The 25,033-nt window shown below is 39.8% G+C and overlaps 1 protein-coding gene across 2 annotated transcripts in view; it reads right to left on the bottom strand.

The window, feature by feature from the left end:
- Positions 1 to 25,033, bottom strand: part of LOC113012972 (paired box protein Pax-7-like) — a 74,191-nt gene that overhangs the window by 25,938 nt on the left and 23,220 nt on the right. For both annotated transcript variants that reach the window (XM_026153450.1, XM_026153451.1), the window contains exon 5: positions 6,055 to 6,254. In XM_026153450.1, coding sequence (XP_026009235.1) covers positions 6,055 to 6,254 — 200 coding nt within the window. The remainder of the gene's footprint in view (positions 1 to 6,054; positions 6,255 to 25,033) is intronic.

Here is a 25,033-nt window from a genome sequence, read left to right as displayed (position 1 = left end):
TCTCACTGATGGAAGGAGGTTTTGGCTCAAAATCTCACGATACATGGCCCCATTCATTCTGTCCTTAACACGGATCAGTCGTCCTGTCCCCTTGGCAGGAAAACAGCCCCATAGCATGATGTTTCCACCCCCATGCTTCACAGTAGGTATGGTGTTCTTGGGATGCAACTCAGTATTCTTCTTCCTCCAAACACGACGAGTTGAGTTTATACCAAAAAGTTCTACTTTGGTTTCATCTGACCACATGACATTCTCCCAATCCTCTGCTGTATCATCCATGTGCTCTTTGGCAAACTTCAGACGGGCCTGGACATGCACTGGCTTCAGCAGCGGAACACGTCTGGCACTGCGGGATTTGATTCCCTGCCGTTGTAGTGTGTTACTGATGGTGACCTTTGTTACTTTGGTCCCAGCTCTCTGCAGGTCATTCACCAGGTCCCCCCGTGTGGTTCTGGGATCTTTGCTCACCGTTCTCATGATCATTTTGACCCCACGGGATGAGCTCTTGCGTGGAGCCCCAGATCGAGGGAGATTATCAGTGGTCTTGTATGTCTTCCACTTTCTGATGATTGCTCCCACAGTTGATTTTTTCACACCAAGCTGCTTGCCTATTGTAGATTCACTCTTCCCAGTCTGGTGCAGGTCTACAATACTTTTCCTGGTGTCCTTCGAAAGCTCTTTGGTCTTGGCCATGGCGGAGTTTGGAGTCTGACTGTTTGAGGCTGTGGACAGGTGTCTTTTATACAGATGATGAGTTCAAACAGGTGCCATTCATACAGGTAACGAGTGGGGGACAGAAAAGCTTCTTACAGAAGACGTTACAGGTCTGTGAGAGCCAGAGATTTTCCTTGTTTGAGGTGACCAAATACTTATTTTCCACCCTAATTTACGAATAAATTCTTTACAAATCCTACCATGTGAATTCATGGATTTTTTTTTCACATTCTGTCTCTCACAGTTGAAGTGTACCTCTGGTGCAAATTACTGACCTCTGTCATCATTTTAGGTGGGGGAACTTGCACAATCGGTGGCTGACTAAATACTTTTTTGCCCCACTGTATGTCTGTCTTTACTTGTCTTCCAGCTACTGATTACATGGTAGTTTGTACACTGAAAAGAGTTAAAGAAGCAGGCACCCGATTGGTCTGTAATGAGGGTGGTCCTATTCTGAAGTGGAATCACTGTGTAATTTCTTACAAAGTCCACATAAAAGGACCAGTACTAGAAACGTAGGTGTGTCATGGATTCCATAGGCACAACCCCGTTCATTTCCAATGATTCTGACCAACTATAATAGATGTTTTTAGAATAAAATGGGTTGCTAATTGCAGCCATGCAAAATCAGTAATTTCAGTGACAATCATTCAAGCTGACTATAACTGGTTTTATTTTTTGTTTCTCCATGTTTATACATTAAGTAGTACTGAAACAATGATTTGATTTGACACACCACAAATATTTTTTAGTTACAGTCTTTGCAGTTCTCTGTTTCCCATCACTATATCTCTACCATACAGTATTTAATATTAATATATTTTTTGAAACCTTCCATGGCCTCAGCTTAAGGACACAGAAATAGTATTCAAATGTAGTGTAAAGTTATAACTAGGCCTACTTAACTGTGCCATAATCCAAAGTTACAAATTTTGTCAACATGAATGAGAAATAGTTAGCTTCAAAGCAAGTTAGAAGGTGGGCATTGAGTTGGATTTTTTTTTTTTAATTTGTACTCCAGTAACTTATTCTGTGAGTAGGATGGACGTAAAATGACCATTGTCAAGTCGAGGCATACAGATAATTCTGAGGTCGGCATTTATGACCTAAGTGGCAGGCATGGAGGAGTTTCCATGCCACGCTGGTTTCTCATTGTCTCAGTTTTCTGTGACTTGATTGAGCCACTTTGCAGTTATGGCTTAAAGTTCCCCTGAGAGCGAAGACTTCCATGATCTGCTCTGATTTTTACAATGAGTGGTAGACTCTAAACTGGTGGGAAAAACAAATTCCAGCCAAGAATCTGGGAGTGAGACATGCAAGAGGAATGCAGCACCCACCCTACTGCTGAAAACTTACAGCTGTTGTTAGAACTCTACAATATTTTCCAAAACACAACTGAGGCACTGTGAAGCTGTCAAACAGAGACCAAAGCCAGTTTCCTTAGTGGAGATGTGAACAGCTGGCAGAGTCTCCAGAAGTTAGAGAGAGTTAGTCTTGCACACTGAACAAATATATAAAACACTGTGAAAAAGTCTCACACCTCATTTTGTTATATTTTGCTAAGAATATGGGAAACGTACAGTGATGTACTGAAAACAAACATACTTGAAAGTACAGAGTTTGTACAATTCTCATGAGATTAAAAGTCAGTATTTCTATGACCAACTTTATTGTTCATCACAGCTTGAACTGTTTTTGGCAGCCATGCCAATTAGAAACTTTGCATCGGGGTCAAAATCTGACAGTACTTTTCTGCATTCATAATTGAAATGCAGCCAGTAGTTCTTCTTTAATGTGGCATACCAGAACATTCTCTCCCACTTTCCCTTCCTTATAAATGGCTTCTTGACCATCACCTTTGTTGAGCAATAGATGAATCAACTGAAGGACCAGAACTGTCTCTCAGGTCCTGTGTCAGGTCATTTTATCCTGTTATGGACATTTCTTATATCTTTCATCTACTTTAGATTCCTTTTAAGACGTCCTATTTTTTGTACTCTAGTTGTCCAGTTTCCTCATTTTTTAAGGATTCACTCCAAAGCAAGCTGGTGAGCAAACCGATCTTTAATCATAACCTTCTTGGTGCAAAAATACAATTTTACACCTGCCAACCTGTGTTATCATTAACACAATGATATGAAAGAAAATAATGTATTTTTGTAACAAGCTACTTAGTTTGTTCATTGTTTTTATTTCATCATCATATTCCTTAGAACATTTTAAAATTCGGTCTTTGTTAAGTTGTCTGTTATGTATTGACACTGGCCAACAAAGACAGAGGGGCCATGAGGTCCCTCTGTCTTTGCTGGCCTGACCTGCCATTTCGGGGGTGGGGTTCCCTCCACCTCAAGCCCTCTTTCTCGCCCTCCTCTGTGTGTGTGTGTGGTGTTCTTTTCTTTTTGCAGCATTGGGACCTTGAAGAAGTTCCCACTCTTGAGCCACATACACTTGCTGGCAATCATACATATGCCGCTGATGTTCCCGTCAAAGGGCACTATTTAGTAGAGCGGTTGAGCTTCAATCAACACTGCATCATTGAGTGACAATAGTTAGTTGAACCCTGGCTCATCCAAAGAAGTGATCTTGGAGAGTTTTGGAGAGAGCACCAAGGTTTTTGTAAATATTTCGGAAAGAACTGTGGAGAGTGTGTTTGGGAGAAATTGCCCCACCACTGAGAAAATCACATTTTGTTGGAACTGTTTTGCACCTTGTTTTTTCACTGTAAATAACCTTACTGTAACTGTTCAGGAAGTCTTGTGACTGGGTTCTGTTACTGTGCCATTTGGCAAACCCGACAGACACAACACTGGTTCATCCTTTGAGTTAGGTGCCTTTTTATGTTTGAATGACACATAGGTCAGAGTTAGCATGCAAAACACATCTGAATATGTTCAATGGAATAGGAAAAATTAGTTAAAGAGAATTAAAAAAAAAAAAAAACTTTGGAAGGTTTCCAGAAACCTGAAAAACCTTTGCTCATTTTTAAAAATGACTGGACAGTCTTGCTCATTAAAAGCAAAATATAAAGAAACAAGTGATGGCTCAAGACTTCTGAATAGTACAGCAAGTTAGTAGAATATAGTAGAATGCTGCATAGTCAGCAGTAAAGGTTCTAACCAGTCTGTGTGATTTTAAAAAAGCAAATATTTTACTAATTAATCTACTGAGAATGTTGCAGCATTGTGTTCGACGACACACATGTTCTCAATAAAAAACATTATTCATGTTCTTATAGAGATGCTCTCTATCAGTCCCTCAGTTCAAGTAGTGAGTTTCAACATTTGAAATGAGTAAGAGTGTCTTTGTTTGTGGGTTTAATGTTTAAAAAAAAAAAGAGATCAAGGATGGACTTTAGAGGGAAAACCAGCACACCGCAGACCACGGGCCTCTCTGTGTGAGGATCTAAACGTATTCTACGCTAGATTCGACACAGCGAACACCATGAGACCGGACAGTGTGCGCACCGCGGATGACGTCAGTGCGCACACTGTGTCTGAGGAGGATGTGCGGAGGTGCTTCAGGAAGGTGAACGCACACAAAGCTACTGGTCCGGACGGGATTCCCGGCCGCGTCCTCAAGTCATGCGCGGCTCAGCTGGCCGGAGTGTTCACGCACATCTTCAACCTTTCCCTCTCTCTGTCTGTAGTCCCAGCCTACTTCAAAATGGCCACCATCGTCCCTGTACCCAAATCCTCCACCATCTCCTCACTGAACGACTGGCGACCTGTAGCCCTGACCCCCATCGTAAGCAAATGCTTCGAGAAGCTGGTCAGGGACTTCATCTGCTCTGCACTACCCGACTCACTGGACCCTCTACAGTTCGCATACCGCCACAACAGGTCCACTGATGATGCCATAGCCCTGACACTACATACTGCCCTGTCACACCTGGAGAAGAGAGACACGTATGTGAGAATGCTGTTTGTAGATTACAGCTCAGCATTCAATACCATCGTTCCCTCGAAGCTGGACAGGAAACTGCAGGATCTAGGACTGAGCAGCTCCCTCTGCAGCTGGATCCTTAGCTTCCTGTCTGACAGACGCCAAGTGGTCAGACTGGGCAGCATCACCTCATCCCCCGTCACACTGAACACTGGTGCTCCACAGGGGTGTGTACTGAGCCCTCTCCTGTACTCACTCTACACCTACAACTGCACGGCCACTAACAACTCCAACATCATTGTGAAGTTTGCGGACGACACTACAGTGGTGGGTCTTATCACCAACAGTGATGAGACAGCTTACAGGGAGGAGGTCAGCGCCCTGACCCACTGGTGTCAAGACAACCATCTCACCCTCAACGTCGCAAAGACAAAGGAGTTGATAGTGGACTTCCGGAGGTGCAGAGAAGTACACACCCCCATCACCATCAACGGCGCTGCTGTGGAGAGAGTGAGCAGCTTCCGGTTCCTTGGTGTACATCTGGCTGAGGATCTTACGTGGTCAGTACACACAAACAAAACAGTGAAGAAGGCGCAGCAGCGCCTCTTCTTTCTCAGGAGACTGAAAAGATTCGGCATGAGCCCCCGCATCCTCAGGACCTTCTATCACTGTGCCATTGAGAGCATCCTCACTGGATGCATCACCACCTGGTATGGCAACAGCACCGCCTACAACTGCAAAGCTCTCCAGCGAGTAGTGCGGTGCTCTGAACGGATAATTGGAGGTGAGCTTCCCTCCCTCCAAGACATCTACAGGAAGCGGTGCATGAGGAAAGCGGGGAGGATCATCAAGGACTCCAGTCACCCCAGCCATAAACTGTTCAGACTACTTCCATCAGGAAGGAGGTTCTGCAGCATCCGGTCCCGTACCAGCAGACTGAGAGACAGCTTTTTCCATCAGGCCATCAGACTGCTGAACACTTCATAGACACCTCAGTTTCACTACTGGAACTTTAACATTATGCACTCCACACTGTACAGTAACGCCACTGTTTTGCACATGTCTCACTCTGTATATTTTATTTTATATATTTTATTTATTGTTTACTCTATTTAATTTGTAAAATATGTGTACACACACACACACACACACACACACACGTAGAAAAATATTTAGTATACACATCCAGAAATGCATATACTATTATATTTATTAGTTTCAGATGTAGCCATTCTTGTATTTTGCTTGTTTACATTATTGTATTTGCACAACTCTGTTGCTTGTGAAGCTCGCACACAAGAATTTCACTCACATGTGCTGTACCAATGTACCTGCACATGTGATGTGACAATAAAAGTGATTTGATTTGATTTGATTTGATTTGAATGAAAAATAGACAGATGTCGCGTGGCTGGAGAGATCTATGGATTAATGGATAGTTGAATACTAATGCATTACCTGGACCCTGGCCTCAGTAAGTTTTGTTCTCTGGGCCAGCTCCTCTCTAGTGTAAATATCAGGATAATGTGTTCTTTCAAAAGCCTTCTCCAGCTCCTCCAGCTGCTCCGCTGTGAAAGTAGTCCGACTCCTACGCTGTTTCCTCTTCAGTGGAAGGTCAGGCTCTGATTCCACATCTGACGATTCATCCATCCGGCTGCCTGAATAAGCACAAGGTAAATACGAAGGTATTTAGAGCATTTAGGAAGACTTTAGTCATCATGTTTTTGTGAACATGTATTAATGCAGAATATTCACAGGACAACTGAGAATTACAAACAAATTGCCAAAATTTATAGTTGCAATGGGATGCTAACCATAACCTCATATTTAAAAGTCATTAGCATAAAGTTTGAACTTCCATGAAGATACCCTCTCTTCATGAACTAATTTGAAATGCTGTTAATTTATAAAGTCTGCTCTCAAAACAAAGGTTCCGCTTCAGGTTCCTTTATCTGTTCCTTTTTGTTAAACCTTGTTGTTTTACATTTTGGAATCAGAAACCTTTGCCCAGAAAAAAGAAACTGAAACTCACTATGCAAGGATGGTAAATTAAACCATTATTAATTAAGAAGAACAGGATAAGTCTTTACACTATTACTTTGGTATTATTCACTAAAATGACCTGAAATGCACTGAAACATAATTACCATTTCATGGTAATGTACAGGGTGGCCCATTTATATGGATACACCATAATAAAATGGGAATGGTTGGTGATATTAAAGTCCTGTTTGTGGCACATATGTGAGGGGGCAAACTCCTCAAGATGGGTGGTGACCATGGTGGCCATTTAGAAGTCGGCCATCTTGGATAGAACTTTTGTTTTTTCAATAGGAAGAGGGCCATGTGACACATCAAACTTATTGGTAATGTCACAAGAAAAACAATGGTGTGCTTGGTTTCAACGTAACTTTATTCTTTTATGAGTTATTTACAAGTTTCTGACCACTTATAAAATGTGTTCAATGTGCTGCGCATTGTGTTGGATTCTCAATGCAACCCTCTTCTCCCACTCTTCACACACTGATAGCAACACCGCAGGAGAAATGCCAGCACAGGCATCCAGTATCCGTAGTTTCAGGTGCTGCACATCTCGTATCTTCACACCATAGACAATTGCCTTCAGATGACCCCAAAGATAAAAGTCTAAGGGGGTCAGATTGGGAGACCTTGGGGGGCATTCAACTGGCCCACAAAGACCAATCCACTTTCCAGGAAACTGTTCATCTAGGAATGCTCGGCCCTGGCACCCATAATGTGGTGGTGCACCATCTTGCTGGAAAAAATCAGGGAACGTGCCAGCTTCAGTGCATAAAGAGGGAAACACATCATCATGTAGCAATTTCAAATATCCAGTGGCCTTGAGGTTTTCATTGATGAAGAATGGACCCACTATCGTTGTACCCCATATACTACACCAAACCATCACTTTTGTTGGTCCAACAGTCTTGGAGGGATCCATCCAATGTGGGTTAGTGTCAGACCAATAGCAGTGGTTTTGTTTGTTAACTTCACCATTCACATAAAAGTTTGCCTCATCACTGAACAAAATCTTCTGCGTAAACTGAGGGTCCTGTTCCAATTTTTGTTTTGCCCATTCTGTAAATTCTGTGCACCGATCTGGTCATCCTCGTTGAGATGCTGCAGTAGCTGGAGTTTGTAAGGGTGCCATTTGTGAGTAGCTAATATCCACCAAAGGGATGTTTGACTAATGCCACTCTCCAGTGACATGCGGCGAGTGCTAGGCTGTGGGCTCTTGCTGAATGAAACTAGGACAGCCACTGATGTTTCTTCATTAGTGACAGTTTTCTTGCATCCACATTTTGGCAAATCCGACACTGAACCAGTTTCACGAAACTTAGCAAGCAGTTTACTAACTGTAGCATGGGAGATGGGTGGTCTCATAGGGTGTATTGCATTGTCTTGCTGCAATGACCCGATTACTGCGTTTACCAGATATCAACACAATTTTGATCCGCTCCTCACGTGTTAACCTCTTCAACATGTCAATGGCTGTGAACAAAGTTACTTGTAAATAACTCATGAAAGAATAAAGTTACGTTGAAACCAAGCAGCACGGTGGTACCGTGGTTAGCACTGTTGCCGCACAGCAAGAAGGTCCTGAGTTCAATTCCACCATCAGGCCGGGGTCTTTCTGTGTGGAGTTTGCATGTTCTACCCGTGTTTGCGTGGGTTCCCTCCGGGTACTCCGGCTTCCTCCCACCGTCCAAAGATATGCAACTTGTGAGGATAGGTTAATTGGATAATCCAAATTGCCACTAGGTGTGAATGTGCGAGTGAATGCGACCTGTCCAGAGTGTACTCCCGCCTCTCGCCCTATGACAGCTGGGATAGGCTCCAGCGCCCCCCGCAACCCTGAAAAGGATAAGCGGAAGTGAATGAATGGATGGATGAAACCAAGCACACCATTGTTTTTCTTGTGACATTACCAATAAGTTTGATGTGTCACATGGCCCTCTTCCTATTGAAAAAACAAAAGTTCTATCCAAGATGGCCGACTTCTAAATGGCCACCATGGTCAACACCGATCTTGAGGAGTTTGCCCCCTCACATATACTAATGTGCCACAAACAGAACTTTAATATCGCCAACCATTCCCATTTTATTACGGTGTATCCATATAAATGGCCCACCCTGTAGGTAATGTAGCTCAGGAGGTAGAGCAGGTCGAACGATTCCTGGCTCCCCCAGTCTGCATACCAAATATCCATGGGCAAGATACTAACCCCCACTTGCTCTCCAAAGCATCCATCTGAGTATGAATGCGTATGAGTGTATATTAGTTAGAAAGTACTGACAAAGCATAGAGTGCTTGTGTGAGTGGGTGTGTATGGGTGAATGCGGCATGTTGTATACAGCGCTTTGAGTACTCCAGGAGATTAGAAAAGCACTATATAAGAATCCGTCCATTTACCATTCACAACAGCACAAATTCCTCTCATATTGAGAACACACATACAGCCTTTGTTTTGTTGTTTATGTTTGAATATAAAACTAACAAATCAAAGCAAAGTTGGAAAAACAGCCCAAAGAGACTTCAAAGCAATCACTGCAGTGATTCTGCTTTAGGAACATGAATAGGTAAAAGGTGATAAAAGGCTTGACTGCTTATCACTGCCTTTGTTACCTGCTCAAGATCAGGCTCTGGCTGCTAGGCTGAAGTCAGCATACACTCAGCTTTAACATCATTCTGGGTTCTTGGCTAGCTTTGTGTTAGCATGCTGTCTGTGCAGATGCTTGCAAAGAGACAAAGTCTTGTTAGCCACAGACACAGAGCACCAGCCATATCTCAGCGCAGCAAAGCTGCCATGCAGGAGCTGGCAGTGGGTCAGAAACTGATCTGTAAATACAAGAATGGCCATTATTACCAGAGCAAATGTGGTGCTAACCACGGCTAAGTTCTATGAAGTGGTGTTTGACGACGACTCGTTCTATGACAACCTCTTCCCTGAGGATATTAAAAACTGTGTCCACCTCGGTCCACCCACTAAAGGTTGGAAGAAAGGAACCTCCAGCAGATCCAGACCCCGATGCAGAGCCATAGTGACAAAAGACTCGGTATGGAAGAGAGTCCAAGAATTATAATAACTAATGATTAAATGCAGATTGGTATATAAACACACAGTTAATAAAAATTGCAGCACAACTAAAGAAGGATTCAGGGTCACCTGATCCAGCTATAACCATATGCTTTATCAAAGGAAAGCTTTAAACCGAATCTTGAAAGTAGAGAGGGTATCTGTCTCCTGACTCCAAACTGGGAACTAGTTCCACAGAAGATTGGCCTGAAAGCTGAAGGTTCTGCTTCCCATTCTACTTTTAAACATTCTAGGAACCACAAGTAAGCCTGCAGTCTAGTCAAAGACATCTACTGGGAGTCAGGAAGTCTTTAGGGCAACCTGATAATAATGATTGACAGTAGTCCACCCTAGAAGTAATAAATGAATGAACTAGTTTTTCATCATCCCTCTGAGACAGGATGTTTCTAAGTGTTGAGAAGTTGCAGAAATGTAATGCAGTTCTACATACCTGTGTAATATACACATTGAAGGGCATACCTGGTAAAAAATCATTGATTCCTCACAGTATTACTGGACACCAAGGTAATGTTATCCAGATTATTTGGTTGAACACCATATTTCTAAGATATTTATTTAGGGCAGTGTAACGGTGTGTTCACACCGAACGCGATGGACGCGAATAGAGCGTCAGGTTTACATGTAAAGTGAATGGAAAAGCGCAATGACACGTGATTGCAGGTCCCACGAAAATTCGGAAGCAGATTTCGTCGCGAAAATGCGAAAACGCATGAAGTGCGCATCAGTGTAGCACGTCTGGCGCGTTTGACTCGCAAATAAAACCACACACGTGAGTTTTTGTGTTGCATTTTGTGCATACGCGCGTTTCGCGTCTACCGCTCGAGTTGGAAAAATCTGAACTCCAGTGTCAAATCGCGCCGCGACAACCAATCAGGAGCCTGGTGACGTGGCTGTGACCTAGGTCAAAGGGGCAGATCCAGCCCTTCATACTTCAATGGAGGGAAGGCTAATCAATGCCGTAGCAAACAACCCGGAGCTGTACGACACCAGCTGCTTTCTGTACTGAGACAGGAATAAAAAGGACCAAGCTTGGAGGAAGATATGTGAAGAGATCGGGCAACCTGGTAAGTTCATTCATTTCTCTTTTGAAAGTTTTCACTGACCCGGGGAAGCCGCACAAAAGCTAGCAAGCCACCGCTATTTTCCCACTGACGTACCGTTCTGCTTTTATGCATGTTGTCATTTAGGAATATATTTTATTGTTTATATATCCTGTTTGGTTTTTTTTGATGTTGAAATTAAAATCTAGTAGCAGTCTTCTCATTTCTTTGTGTTTTGTGCTGTTTTACAGGCCCACAGAGGAGGACAGCTCCGAGGCAGATGAGGGACGGGTCCCAGGACGGTCCATCGGCGGTGGAGCTGGCCATCCTGGAGTCCCTGAAGAGGCCACACCAATCTCCAATGGAGCATTTCCTCCTCAGCCTTGTTCCTGCTCTGGAGAGCAGCTGGGTCCTTTTTATTCCTGTCTCTCTGTTAATACTTATATTTTATATATTTATGTTTAATGTTTTTCTGTGTGAGAATTTTAATATTATTTCAAATAAATTTTTATAATGACTAATGTCTCAGTTCTACTACACAGCAAATGTTGGCACAAGACTTGACACATGTAGAATTTATTTCATGTTATACTAATGACAAAATATACTAATACAGTGGGATGCAAAAGTTTGGGCAACATTGTTAACAGCCATCATTTTCCTGTATAAATCGTTGTTACAATAAAAAACGTCAGTTAAATATATCATATAGGAGACACACACAGTGATATTTGAGAAGTGAAAAGAAGTTCACTGGATTTACAGAAAGTGTGCAATAATTGTTTAAACAAAATCAAGCAGGTGCATAAATTTGGGCACCACAAAAAAAGAAATGGAATAAATATTTAGTGTATATCAATGTGTGTGTCTCCTATATGATATATGGGGTTCCTTTGGGCGTGCTTCCCATCCAGAGCTCCACAGCACAGAGGGATGTTCCAGTGCTCCTGGAATCCCTCTGTGATGGACCGCCAGTCTTCAGTTGAAGGCACAGCCATGAAATCGTCCACTAGACAGTCCCAGATGGCCGTCGCTACCTGGGGGATGATCTGGCTCACCGTGGACACACCAACTCGAAAACTGAACGCGATGGTCCTGAAGGAGTCCCCAGTGGCAAGGAACCTGGACAAAATTGTTTAAAATGAGTATTATGTGTACTGGAGTTACAAAATACATTATTGAAATTCCAAAATTACAAATTATAAAACATAAATCTTACATAAAACATTTTGTAATTATAAGGATAATTACATGATATATATTAGATATAATCTAAAACAGTCTGCGGTGATTATATACAAATATTCAACTATCCCAGAATTAAACCAGGTCTAAATAAAAAGGAGTGAGTATCACTACAAAGGTTAACTCAGTGGTCCTAATGCTACAGTTTGATATCAGCAAACACCGAGTGCATACATTGATATGACACCACAGCCATGCTATCATTGCAAACACTGATAACAGCATAAATCGAATTAAATCAGGACTTGATGAGACCTGAGTATCACTAGAAATATTATAAACAGTCGTTTCCGTACCACAGTTTGCTATCAGTAAACACCGAGAGCATTCACTGTTAGCATAGCACATCCATGTTAGCAGTGTATAAATGGATGGTTTAGCATATATTAGCACAGGTATCAATAAAGGACTACCGTATTAAATACTTTTACTAACCTCAGGCAGATGGACAGGCGCTCTGCAGGTGGGATTGAGCGCCTGTAATTGGTGTCTAGGCGGGCGATTCTGGGACCGACGCGGGAAAGCAGGTCCTCAAACTGACCGAGTGAAAGGCGGTGATATCGCTGGAATTGGCCGTCATCCAGGAGCAAATGGTGAAACTCACCAAACTGCTCACGCCTCTGGAGGACCTGATGGACCCAGGTACGGCGAGGACGTCTTTTTTTACGCCGCTGCTCTGCTCTCCACAGTACATAGAGAAGGGAGACTCTCTCTTCAAGCGCTAGCTCGACAGCTGCCATCTTGCAAAGATACCGTCTGGCACAACTTCCTCCCACATTCCTCCCACATTTCCGGTTCACGATTTTGACGCGCAATGGATTTTTCTTGGACACGCGTTGAGGCGCGAATGTGCACTCTGTGGACCTCCATAGCATAAAGGGAATAAATTTTCCAAACTCAGTCTGAGATAAGATAAGATAAGATAAGATAAAATAAGATAAGATAAGATAAACCTTTATTAGTCCCACATGTGCTAAATTTGTTTGGCCACAGCAGAAAGTGGACAGTACAAATTTAAGAGCAGCAAAAATTAAGAAAAAAAATTGAATAGAACAAAATACTATACAAAATAAAATAAAATTCTATAAAATTCTATAAAAAATAGAATAAAGTACTATACAATAGATAGCTAGATAGCTAGATAGATAGATAGATAGATAGATAGATAGATAGATAGATAGATAGATAGATAGATAGATAGATAGATAGATAGATAGATGTTTAATGAATATTGATGACTGTGGGTTCTTCATTATATGAAAAGGGTGCATAGGTACAAGTGCCACATTTTTTTTTAAATCGCTCCTTTTAAATATAAAGTCAATATTGAGAAAAAAGTAAAATATGTCAAGATTACAGTTGTTCACATACATTACAGTTGTTCTTTCAAGATAAAGTGCAACAGCTGCTACACCCTCTACAAAATGCCATGTGTAGAATCGGTTTCAGTAACAACGGAATTATTTCTCTTTAAAACATAAACACAGTCTGGTGATAAGTAAGAAGATGTTGAAGACATGGTGCAATCTGGTCATAAGGATAAACTACACAAACGTGGAAAAGTTGGCTGGATTTGTGGATTAAACCTTATACTATAAAATTCTAAATTCAGATGTGATGTATGATGAACGATAGAAATGTGTGAGAATTGTCAGAACAGTTGACCCTCGATCTGTGACTGTGACAGTGAGTTTGCACAGAAGTTAAGGCATGAACAGCACATTAGCAGAATAACAGCTACGTTAGTGTGCTTAGCACTAGGGTGCAAGGATTTTCAGTCTGTCAGTGTTCAGAGTGGTTGGGCAGTAAGACTCAAGAAGATGGACCTAAGATACATCCACAAGCATGAAGTAACACAAAGGAAAAGCAGTAATGAAGCCTGTGTAGATGGCTCACTCTGTTCCATGAGAGTAAAATGTGCGAGGCCTTTAAAGACCAAAAGTATCCTGATGACAAAGAGTTCTGTCACAATACTGACGATTTAGTCTTAAATACTTATCAGATATTCTATTGTAATTCAGTACTCAACACTGACTGTGAGCTCTGGCTGTGAATATTTCAATTCAATTCAATTCAATTTTATTTATATAGCGCCAAATCACAACAAAAGTCGCCTCAAGGCGCCTGGTTATTGATTTTTTTTGTACGAACTGAATTCAACTAACTTATCTCAACGCATTCAGAAGTTGGTCTTGGTGGTAAAAGAAAAAAAGAAAAGGCCTGTTAAACTGACTTGGACAACTACAGGGTCGACTATGAAGTTTAATTAAACAAGGAATTACGGGATTAGTGTGAGGTTCACAGTACAGGCCACTGGAAGAGTCTCGGGGAGAATATGTTTTTGTATTCCCCCTAACTCCCACCCCCCAACCCTCTGCCAAACACTCCCACTAGAGAATTGTCAATGGATTACATGTGGCCACAGGACATGCTGCTGCATTAATTAAATCAATTCTTTCAACATTTAGTCTCTTCTAAGGTTTGTTTTCCTGAAGACCAAGGTAAAAAATAATAATGAAAAAATTTTATTTATACTTCTCCACATTTCTAAAGTAAGTCTCAATATACCGTATGCGTTTTATTTGTAGCTGGTAGGTTTGTGAAGGAGTGGGGTAGACAATTTGGCACTAACTCAGCGTGACAACACTTGAGGCCACTGGGATCACTTTCCAAAAGGCACCTCAGAGTCCTCGGGGTGCTGCTGTGACAGGATAGACTATTTGTTTTCCCTCCACATGCTGCTGGATTTAGGGCAAGAGAAGGGCAGAGGTGGCAGCAAAGGAGGAATGTGAAAGAAAAGAAGCATCCTCGCTGAGAAAACTGGCTAGAAGCTTGCATTTTTTCTTGTATACCTACTTTTTTTTTATTCATCTTACTACCAAAGCAGTTACTTTAAGGCTGATGGTTTTTGTAACAGCAAAGATGATGAGTAGTATTTTTAAAGTGCACCACACAATAGTAGCAATACTTGCAGACTGTTTGTGTCTGTCCAGGTTGTGAGAGCATTCTGTTGCTTTGATTTCTGACATCACGCCGTTTCACTGAAGAAGAACATAATGTAGAGTGTGCCAGATATGGAAATGTAATTAAAACTTTTAGAAGTACTTTTTATAGTACCACAATTTGGTCATTAGCAAATGTTTATTAGTATTTATAAGTATACCAAAACAATCTCTTTGTCTCTATCCACTTGTGGCTAAATTGTGTATTTTAAAATAAATGTGTTTCATGTACATATTTGGTAGATGGAGTGGAACTTCCTGAATATGGCACCTTTTTGCTCTAACGATTAGGTAAGTTCTGATTATACATGTCTATAAAATTTTGTGCTATATAAATGCCAGTCTACTTTCATGTACCATTCCCACCACTACAGGCAATTTAGTCAGTAACACAAAGTCTTTTAGTGACAAACAAGCTCCATAAACTGCATGAAAATTACAATCAAAAAGATGAGGAACTGTATCTATAATTCAACTTGAATTTGTCTCCAGAGTACAGATTGCACATAAAATACAGCACATGAGAATTAATTTATATTAATTTATATAAGGCTGTAACTCACTGAGAATTTCATTGAATTTGACATGTAAATAAAAAGACTGCATAGCACAGTGTGATCTGCAGTGTTGCAAATGGCATCTTGAACACCATTGGAGGTTTGGTATCACATGCTAGCAGCAGCTCCATATTTGCTTTGGAAAGCAGCACAATAAGAATCCCCAGCATGGATGAGACTAAAGTTTGACAGGCCGGTGGATCAGGAGGGTCAGCTCCTCTTTTCAGCTGATAATGGAAAGCAGAGATTATGGTAATGAGACAGACGCCTAGAGCCGATAGAGGGGCTAAACCTGGACTTCATCTTTGTCCACGCCAGATCTCCCGATCGGCATGCTATGACTTATCTGTAGAATGGGAGTGTGATTTAGCTCCCCAGAAACATGCACCCTCACACATTCACACACAGGGTTACACATGTGCAGCTATAACAAACACAAGAAGAGACACGTTTTTGTTACAGAGTGAATACAACCAGCACTGAAACACATCCAAGCTTTTATGTTTTATCTTTCATTGCACACAACAACATGCAGTGCATCTCCCTTGGGAAAGTCACAAAGAAAGTGCTGTATGGATGTGTGTGTGTGTGTGTGTGTGTGTGTGTGTGTGTGTGTGTGTGTGTGTGTGTGTGTGTGTGTGTGTGTGTGTGTGTGTGTGTGTGTGTGTGTGTGTGTGTGAGAGAGAGAGAATGGGTGAATGGGGCCATATAGCTATATTTTAAAGGATCGTTCTAAAGCTGAATCACCTTGATCCAGATGTTTCAGTTAGGTTATGATGAAAAAAGTCTGCTAGAGCTTCATGCAATTTTCCTAATGGGATACCCGTAATAAGATAAATCCATTATATAATACGTTATGAAAAATGTACATATTTAAATATACTTTTAGGTGGGAAAACATTTTGTATATTTTCTTCTAACAATAATAGGCCCATGCAATAAGCCCATGAACATTTTTTTTATTACAGTATGTCCTTTCTTGAGAATTTTATTTCCTATTATTGAGGGGTATGTTTAACACAAGGAAAGAAAAACACAAAGAAAAAAGAAGAGGATTTGTCATTTTGTTTTTGTTTTATTTTTTTGCCTATGACTAATTTAAAGTAGCCTTTAAAATATACAACTTGTCTTTTTTTAATAAAGAAATTTTGGTAAATATATTATTTTACATTTTCATAACATAAAATTGTCATATGTTTATAAAATGTTTTTTATAAACAAATCACAAATTTTATGTTTGCGTATTATCTTTACTGTATCATTGAATATATTTGTAATAATCTTTAACTATATGAAGCAAACTATTCCAATCATTAGGCTTACTAAATGTAGACGTGAAAGCTAACTGTCATATGTTTGCAGAGGTATAAATAGCTGTTTGGGGTTCACAGAAAAGGCCTTCTAAGACATTAATATTTTGATATGCCAGATATAATGCAAGACATTTGCTGGAAGAATGCAGTGTGAAAACAGTCAGTCTGATGGACAATAGTCATGATATTGTTCCCCATTTTGACCAAGACATGGGGACAAAGACTAACTGCTCTGGAGAGCTACATGAAACTAATTATGGGTCATTGTGAAAATCATATTAGTTCCAGTGTAATTACACCCAGGATCTGCTTTCAGTTCAGCTCAATAGTCTCTGACCAGTTAAACAGACTGTTGGCTCAACAGTTAATGAATTTTATTATTGAAAACAACGTTTTTTTTTCTCAGAATGGAAAATTAATGTTGCTGTTTGGTCCTCTGCTGTTGTGTTTGCATGTGTGAGAAATAAATGGTCTGTTAGCATCTCTCTTTTGTTCACTGTCTCAATTTATTTACAGCCTGCTTAGGCTATGGGCACACCTGAGAACAACAATCATCTGCAAAGAAAGAAATGCCTGAAATCATCTAGCACTTAGAATGTCTTTACAAACCGTAGTCACAGAGTAATTATGGTAAATGGACTGATAATAATATAGTGCTTTTCTACTCTCCCATTTCACTCATTCAAACAAGCCCTTTTCTATGCTTAAGTGTTCTCTATCGAGCATACTCCACTGCAGGCATTGGAGAGCAACTTGCTAGGATATTTTGCCCAAGGATATTTGGCATGCAGACTGCAACAGCCAGGGACCTTCCCATTAATAGATGGCCTGCTCTACCTCGGGAGCTACAGCCACCCCCAAAATGACATGATCCATACAGCACTTTGCTAAGACACAGCCACACTGATTCTCACATTGGGGGCAACTTAGGGTTTAGTATCTTGCTGAAGGACACTTTGACAGATCTTCTGATATGTAAATCACACACGCACACAAAAGAAAATACAATACTGACAATACAGATAGATCCACATAATTATGGAGTCTGCCATAATATTACTAAGATATATTTTAAAGCAGGAAAACCTAACTCTGTCAATACCACAGTGAGACTATACCATTAGGAAATCTTAATTTAATGGCACACTTTTAAGTTTTAGTCATGTGATCTAATGGATACTGTAGCAGCTTAGCATAGAAAGGATTTCCTTCATCTGTATAGTTTCTACCATTTATTCCATATACCAGCTCTAATGGACTAATTAAAAAAAGAGGGTACAAAGTTCTACTTGCTGACTTGTTCTTATCCTATGCAGCTAAACAGATTTAGGAGGTGTATGAACAAATGGGAATAAAGTGAAATGGAGAGGTGCTGGCTGTGGTTTATGGGCAGAAATCTGCGCCATCAGAAACTGAATTTGAATAAATTCAATTTGAATTTGAATTGCTCAGATTGAATCTGAATTGTAACTTGAATAAATGCTTTTGAAAACTGAATTTGAATTAGTCTAATTTGAAATTTAATTTATGGTTTGAAAATGATCATCACTAAATTGAAATTGAATTTTATATTTTGAAAATGAATTGATTTGCTTTGAAACTGCATTTTATCCTTTAAAAATTAAGCTCTCGAATAATTTCAGTTTCACTTCTCACCATTCAGTTTCAGTTCTACAATTCAATTTCAGTTCCAAAATTCAGTTTTTTGGAACTTACATCCGGTTCCGGTTCAAGCGCAGATTAATAGAGCTACGTTTTACTAGCGGACCGAAAGTGTTACCGACGGGAATCTACATTAAGACTTCAGAAGTCATTCGTCATGTCGAATGACCAGCGGATAAACTCTCAGGTTGGTAATAAATGTATTACATGTATAAGAACAAGCGTCATGTTAAGAAAAGACAGCCGTACAGTAACTTTTATGCTTATTGTAGCTGTTAGCTAAAAACGCTAATTTAGCGTAGTTTGCCCTGAATTCAGCTTTGACAAACAAATATGATCGACTGTTTCTAGTAGAATTCCAAAGTTGTCATCTTGTACCCTCTCAGAATGCTTGCAGAGACCCCTACAGTAGGGAAACATGCAAAACGGTGTCCAAACCTTTGTATTTTAGCTTTATTTATGTCTTACACAGCATCCCAACTCTTTAGCTAACTTAATAACTTTAGCTAAAGTGAATAGTTAGTCTAATTCATTAGTGCAGCATTACTGGATCACCTCTGTTTGAAGTGATATAATATGATATACAGCTATCACTGAAACAGCAAACTTTGTAAATAAGCAAACAACACTTCTCATTCTCTAAACGTTTGGCCACAGCTGTAGATTACACTATCAGCGCTTGTTCACTCTTGACAATAATTACATTTCTAAATTTACTTTGTGCATTTACAGGTAAACAATATCTAATATTTTATCTAAATGACTGCTTTGTCTTTGAAAAGGGTGAAGAGCCTGAGGCCGGTGACAGTCCAGTTCTACTCTAAGTACATCCTTACAGTGGCTCACAGGACAAGGCCACATTCCTGTCCTGCCAGAAGAGAAGAGAAACTTCAGTCTTCATGCAGTTCAACCACACCTGTCATATTCCATATGACAGGGGTCTCAAACTCCAGTCCTCAAGGGTCAAAGTGTCATGCAACTTTTCCATGCCCTCGAGGACTGGAGTTTGAGACACCTGCCGTATGGTGTTCATGCTGTTTTCTACCCCACAGTTACAGCATGTCTGACTGCCTGTTCAGCATATGCAAAAATATATGATGAGTTTAAGCATGTGATGACTAAGGCCTTCCATTATGGTGTTTGTCATCACATGTCACAGACATCTGGATGATCATTTGGAATAAATAAAATACTAAAAACGTGTTACTTCATCTTTTATCTTCATTATTATTATTATTATTATTATTGTTCTTATTTTACACTTTTCATTGTTAGGCATTAGGTTTATTTGTAGTAGTCCTTTCCAACGTCTTTCCCTCTTCCATGTTACTGTGTCAGCTTGTCAGCATCTATTTGGGTTTGGAAGTGGAACAGAAAGTAAAGAAATCCAAAGTGCCATTAAAACCAGGAGAGGTTCTTATATTTCAGAAGAAGGGATTAATTCAAAAGAAATGACCTCAATGCCATATTTTATTTAGGAACCCTAGAGAGCACTTTGCAAAATAACACATTCTTATAATTTCACCCTCAGATGAGCCAAGCTACGACTGTCAGGGAAGGTGATGTAGGTTCAGAGCATATGAGAGTGGTTAAGTTAATGTCTCTTGTCTAGATGAAGGCACAAGAGGGATCAATGGCAAGGCGTAGAGATTCAGTATCTTCAGTCTTCAGTGGATACTCCATTTCTGGCACAAAACACCTGTAAAAGATGGTCGATTTAGGAGGTGACCTGACAACTTCAGCCTGTCAAACATATTAATGGAGCAGTATGCTTTAAAAAAAAAAATCTAATTAAGCATGCACTCAGTACCCTAAGAATTATTATGGTAGTTAAACACAGTGATAGTTGTATATCACATTATATCACTTCAAACAGAGGTGATCCAGTAATGCTGCACTAATGAATTAGACTAACTATTCACGTTAGCTAAAGTTATTAAGTTAGCTAAAGAGTTGGGATGCTGTGTAAGACATAAATAAAGCTAAAATACAAAGGTTTGGACACCGTTTTGCATGTTTCCCTACTGTAGGGGTCTCTGCAAGCATACAGAGGGGGTACTCTGAGAGGGTACAAGAACTTTGGAATTCTACTAGAAACAGTCGATCATATTTGTTTGTCAAAGCTGAATTCAGGGCAAACTACGCTAAATTAGCGTTTTTAGCTAACAGCTACAATAAGCATAACAGTTACTGTACGGCTATCATTTGTTAACATGACGCTTGTTCTTATACATGTAATACATTTACCCAGAGGTGTGGACTCGAGTCACATGACTTGGACTCGAGTCAGACTCGAGTCATTAATTTTATGACTTTAGACTTGACTTGAAAAAATGTTCTAAGACTTGTGACTTGACTTGGACTTTTACACCAATGACTTGGGACTTGAATTGGACTTGAACCGGTTTACTTGAAAAGACTTGATATTTTACCCCAAATATAAAATTTAACATGCATATTATATAGAGATTGAAAATGTGACGTCATTCACGGGTAGAACCGCAAAGGATTCTGGGAACTCGTGGCAAGCGGTACTAGCGCACGCAGGCTTTCAATTAAAATCAGTTATACAGCGATAAAAAGAAACACAAAAATGTCAAGAAGCTGTTGTATTATTAACTGCAATAGCCGGTCGCATGACAGCCACGGGAAGCCGACGGGTAAAGACATCGGTTGTTATCGGATTACGTCGTTGAAGAGAAATTGTTCATGTTTCCGAAGTAACAAAGACGCGACGGATGGCCTGGATTGCAGCCATTCAAAGATCAAATATAACGTCCCAGAACACTCCAGCTCACAGGTTAGTCTGCTCCAAGCATTTACACGAAGGTCAGTGTTTTTTAGTAGTTAATACGTCATTTTCATAACATAATTGGTGATATAGGTTACAAGCAAGAACAGAAATTGTCGCGCTATGCTCCTTTATTTATTGTGCATAAATAGTGAATTGTCCTGACACAATATTGCGTTTCGCCTCTGTTATTATGGTACATTGACAAAAACATTTACTTTTATTCACAGGATAAAACAGGTTTTTTGTATCACTAATTGCCCAGTACGATTACAGCATACAGTATTGTTGTCACTGCTACATTTCTGTGATGGGTACCAGAAATTATTTCCACTACTAATTAATTACCGTTGAGCTCAAAGGTCCTATTAATAAACGGTTAAGGAATGTGTATTTATGACGACAATTTGTGAGACTGGTAAACTTATGATACGTACGATGGTCTTTCGTTCTACACGGTGCATTTCAAGGTCCTGTACCCATCCGTCGGTAAACTGTACCTGGGCTTGTTGCAGTGACCTGAAGTTACTAAACTTCATGAGTGTATGCACTCACTCCAAGAACCGTATAATTATAAATATGCATATAAATATGCTAAGATGAGATAGCTGACTTCATCTAACTAGCAAATGTTGTCCAGGCTACGTTGGTGATGCAGTTTTTTTTAATGTGTATGATATTTTTGTCATGCGATTTTAAAGCTGGTCCTACAACCGCATCCAAGAATAACATGCAGCTTATCTCAGAACTGTCGGTGAAAATTATTCTTGGAGCTAGGTTTAATTGAGCTGCATTTTAAAGAGGTGCAATTTCACAATTTGTGTATATTTTCTAAGTTCACTATTTTGTCATGTGTTGAGAAAAACACAGATTAAAAAATTACATGGTCTAATATTTACATTTAGCATAACTGCAACATTATTTTTTCGTTTGTTTTTTTTAAAGACTCGAAAGGACTTGAAATTCAAAGTTTCAGACTTGTGACTTGACTCGGACTTTTACACCAGTGACTTGAGACTCGACTCTGACTTGCCTGACATTACTTGAGACTTGACTTGAGACTTGAGGATAAAGACTTGAGACTTACTTGAGACTTGCAAAACAATGACTTGGTCCCACCTCTGCATTTACCAACCTGAGAGTTTATCCGCTGGTCATTCGACATGACGAATGACTTCTGAAGTCTTAATTCAGCTCAAGACGCTGTAGATTCCCGTCGGTAACACTTTCGGTCCGCTAGTAAAACGTAGCTCTATTAATCTGCGCTTGAACCGGAACCGGATGTAAGTTCCAAAAAACTGAATTTTGGAACTGAAATTGAATTGTAGAACTGAAACTGAATGGTGAGAAGTGAAACTGAAATTATTCGAGAGCTGAATTTTTAAAGGATAAAATGCAGTTTCAAAGCAAATCAATTCATTTTCAAAATATAAAATTCAATTTCAATTTAGTGATGATCATTTTCAAACCATAAATTCAATTTCAAATTAGACTAATTCAAATTCAGTTTTCAAAAGCATTTATTCAAGTTACAATTCAGATTCAATCTGAGCAATTCAAATTCAAATTGAACTTATTCAAATTCAGTTTCTGATGGCACAGATTTCTGCCCATAGTGGTTAGCCATCCTGTCTTAGTACAAAGTAGACTTCTCTTAAATAACAGTTGCCCTGGAGCCTCCCGAGGCCTTTTGAGGGTGATAGGTATAGAAGAAGCACCTCATCGGGGGGACATTGGACATAAAGGCAATAAAAGACCCTGTCACACTCTGCAAGATTTCAGTAAACACTTCCAAAATGATTTACTAAAGCTGTGCAGCGAGCAAAGTGCAGCCTGCATAATCAAGGATGAAGGAGGTCAAATGGTGCAGCGCTATGGGACAGAACAAAATATTCATGTTCATATATTTAACTAATATTGTTTATGTGAAAGACTGAAATATAAGAATCTAAATGTTTCAGCATAGTTCATTTTGCAAGGTTAGACAATGCTCAGTCATTAGCATAAATACATGTTAAATAAATGTTTACCAGCCAAAATAAACCAGCAATTAAAGGACAATCCTCATTAAATGTTGCAAACTCTACTAAGAATATTCCGACAAGGAAGTCTTAGCTGCTTCCGTCCTGAATGTGTAAGTTTACTCTAAAATCAGCTAGAGGTTCATTTCATTTTTGCTGGGATGGCTCTTTTCATTTATGTATGCCTTTACCAACAATACAAGTCCTTGAATTGCTGGTTTAAACACTAAGCTAATTGAGGCCAAAGCCAAAGTTTGAAAAATTATTCAAAGAACACAACAGAAAGTACAATATAATCTGCCAGTTGGCATCAGGAGCAGCTTTGTCAACAATGGCCTCAAATACAAACCCAAATGGGCAAAATCGAGCTGAAGCAGAGAAGCACTGCGATGCTGTTGCGCCTCTGCAGACTCTCCCATTCACACAGTTTAGTATTGTTCCTGCCTTTGTTCCAATACAGCTCCCTCACAATAGTATTTAGTCACAACAAATGCAGCAAAAGTGTATAGTAAGCAGCATGAGTGGAGTGTGTGCAGCACAGGCCGTGTTAAAGCAGTGAGTAAAATATTTGCCAAAGGATTTAAAAACTCTGCACACTTTCTTTGAAAAATGAATGAAAAAAATCCCAACTTTTGTCGTTTAACTATGGAAAAATATTTGACTGCATCCACAAAATATAGTCTCCCTGAAAGCTATGGGAGCTGTTACAGAAGCCTCATGGTTTGCACAAACGCTACACAGAACTGGCACTGAACTCAATCCAGCCCACACAAAGACGCTGGCTTTATCAGAGCATTATGTCTTAGCAAACTGCTATTAATGCAAAGTCTTTATCTTCTTTCCTCCCCAGGCACTGGCATGCATGTCTTTATTTAGTAGATAAAAAAATAGCCATAAACAAAAATTGCAGACTGTCAATATACATACTGATAGAGATTAGAGCTGGGAGCAAATATAATAATAAGAGAAACTCTTAAGATATTCTCGACACAGTAAAGCCTTCTGGACAGCTGCAGGCTTAAAGAAAGCAGAAAGTTTTAAAGAGTAACGGTATAATCTTATTTTGGAAGAAAGTAGATTAACAATCAGAGTGGTGCAAAGAAAATGAAGTGATTTGTGCTTGCTGACCATCTTTACAGATTTTGGTTAAAAAGCTCTGATGTGCTTGTAGGAGATGGAGGAACAGGTGAGGTTTTCCTTTGTACCATCTTTGCTCGTGCCGCCATTTTGCAAATGTGGGTCATATGTCAAATGCACTCTGAATTATACAGTCATAAATCAGTTTGATGTCAAATGTTTATAGCTCACAGTAAAAAATGGTCTTCATAGTTTGACACCAGGACTGCTTGGATTACTAATAGAAACTGTTCCAGTTTTTCTTTTATCCAGAAGCAGCAATAATACTAAGCTTCTTTCATTTAATAAAATAACAAAATAATGATTTGAACTTCACCTCCAGATGGGTGCAAATGCATCTCAAAAGCTAAACCTGTCAGGCTTCCCTAAGGATTTAACCATTAAGCTTACTGCTAAGGCCTATGATACAGAGCAATCAAACTGTAGTTTCTTAAAAAAAAATCTACAAACAGGAGGAAATTTGTCAAACCAAACTACAGCATGAGTATTATGGTAAAAAAAAAAAAAAAAAAAAAAAAAGAACAAATCCAACAGTGGGATTCACCTCAA

Source organism: Astatotilapia calliptera, chromosome 20 (genome assembly GCF_900246225.1).
Source record: "Astatotilapia calliptera chromosome 20, fAstCal1.2, whole genome shotgun sequence".
Taxonomy (NCBI): Eukaryota; Metazoa; Chordata; class Actinopteri; order Cichliformes; family Cichlidae; genus Astatotilapia; species Astatotilapia calliptera.
The sequence above is the reverse complement of the archived record's forward strand: the minus strand, read 5'-3'. Positions and strand labels throughout refer to the sequence as shown.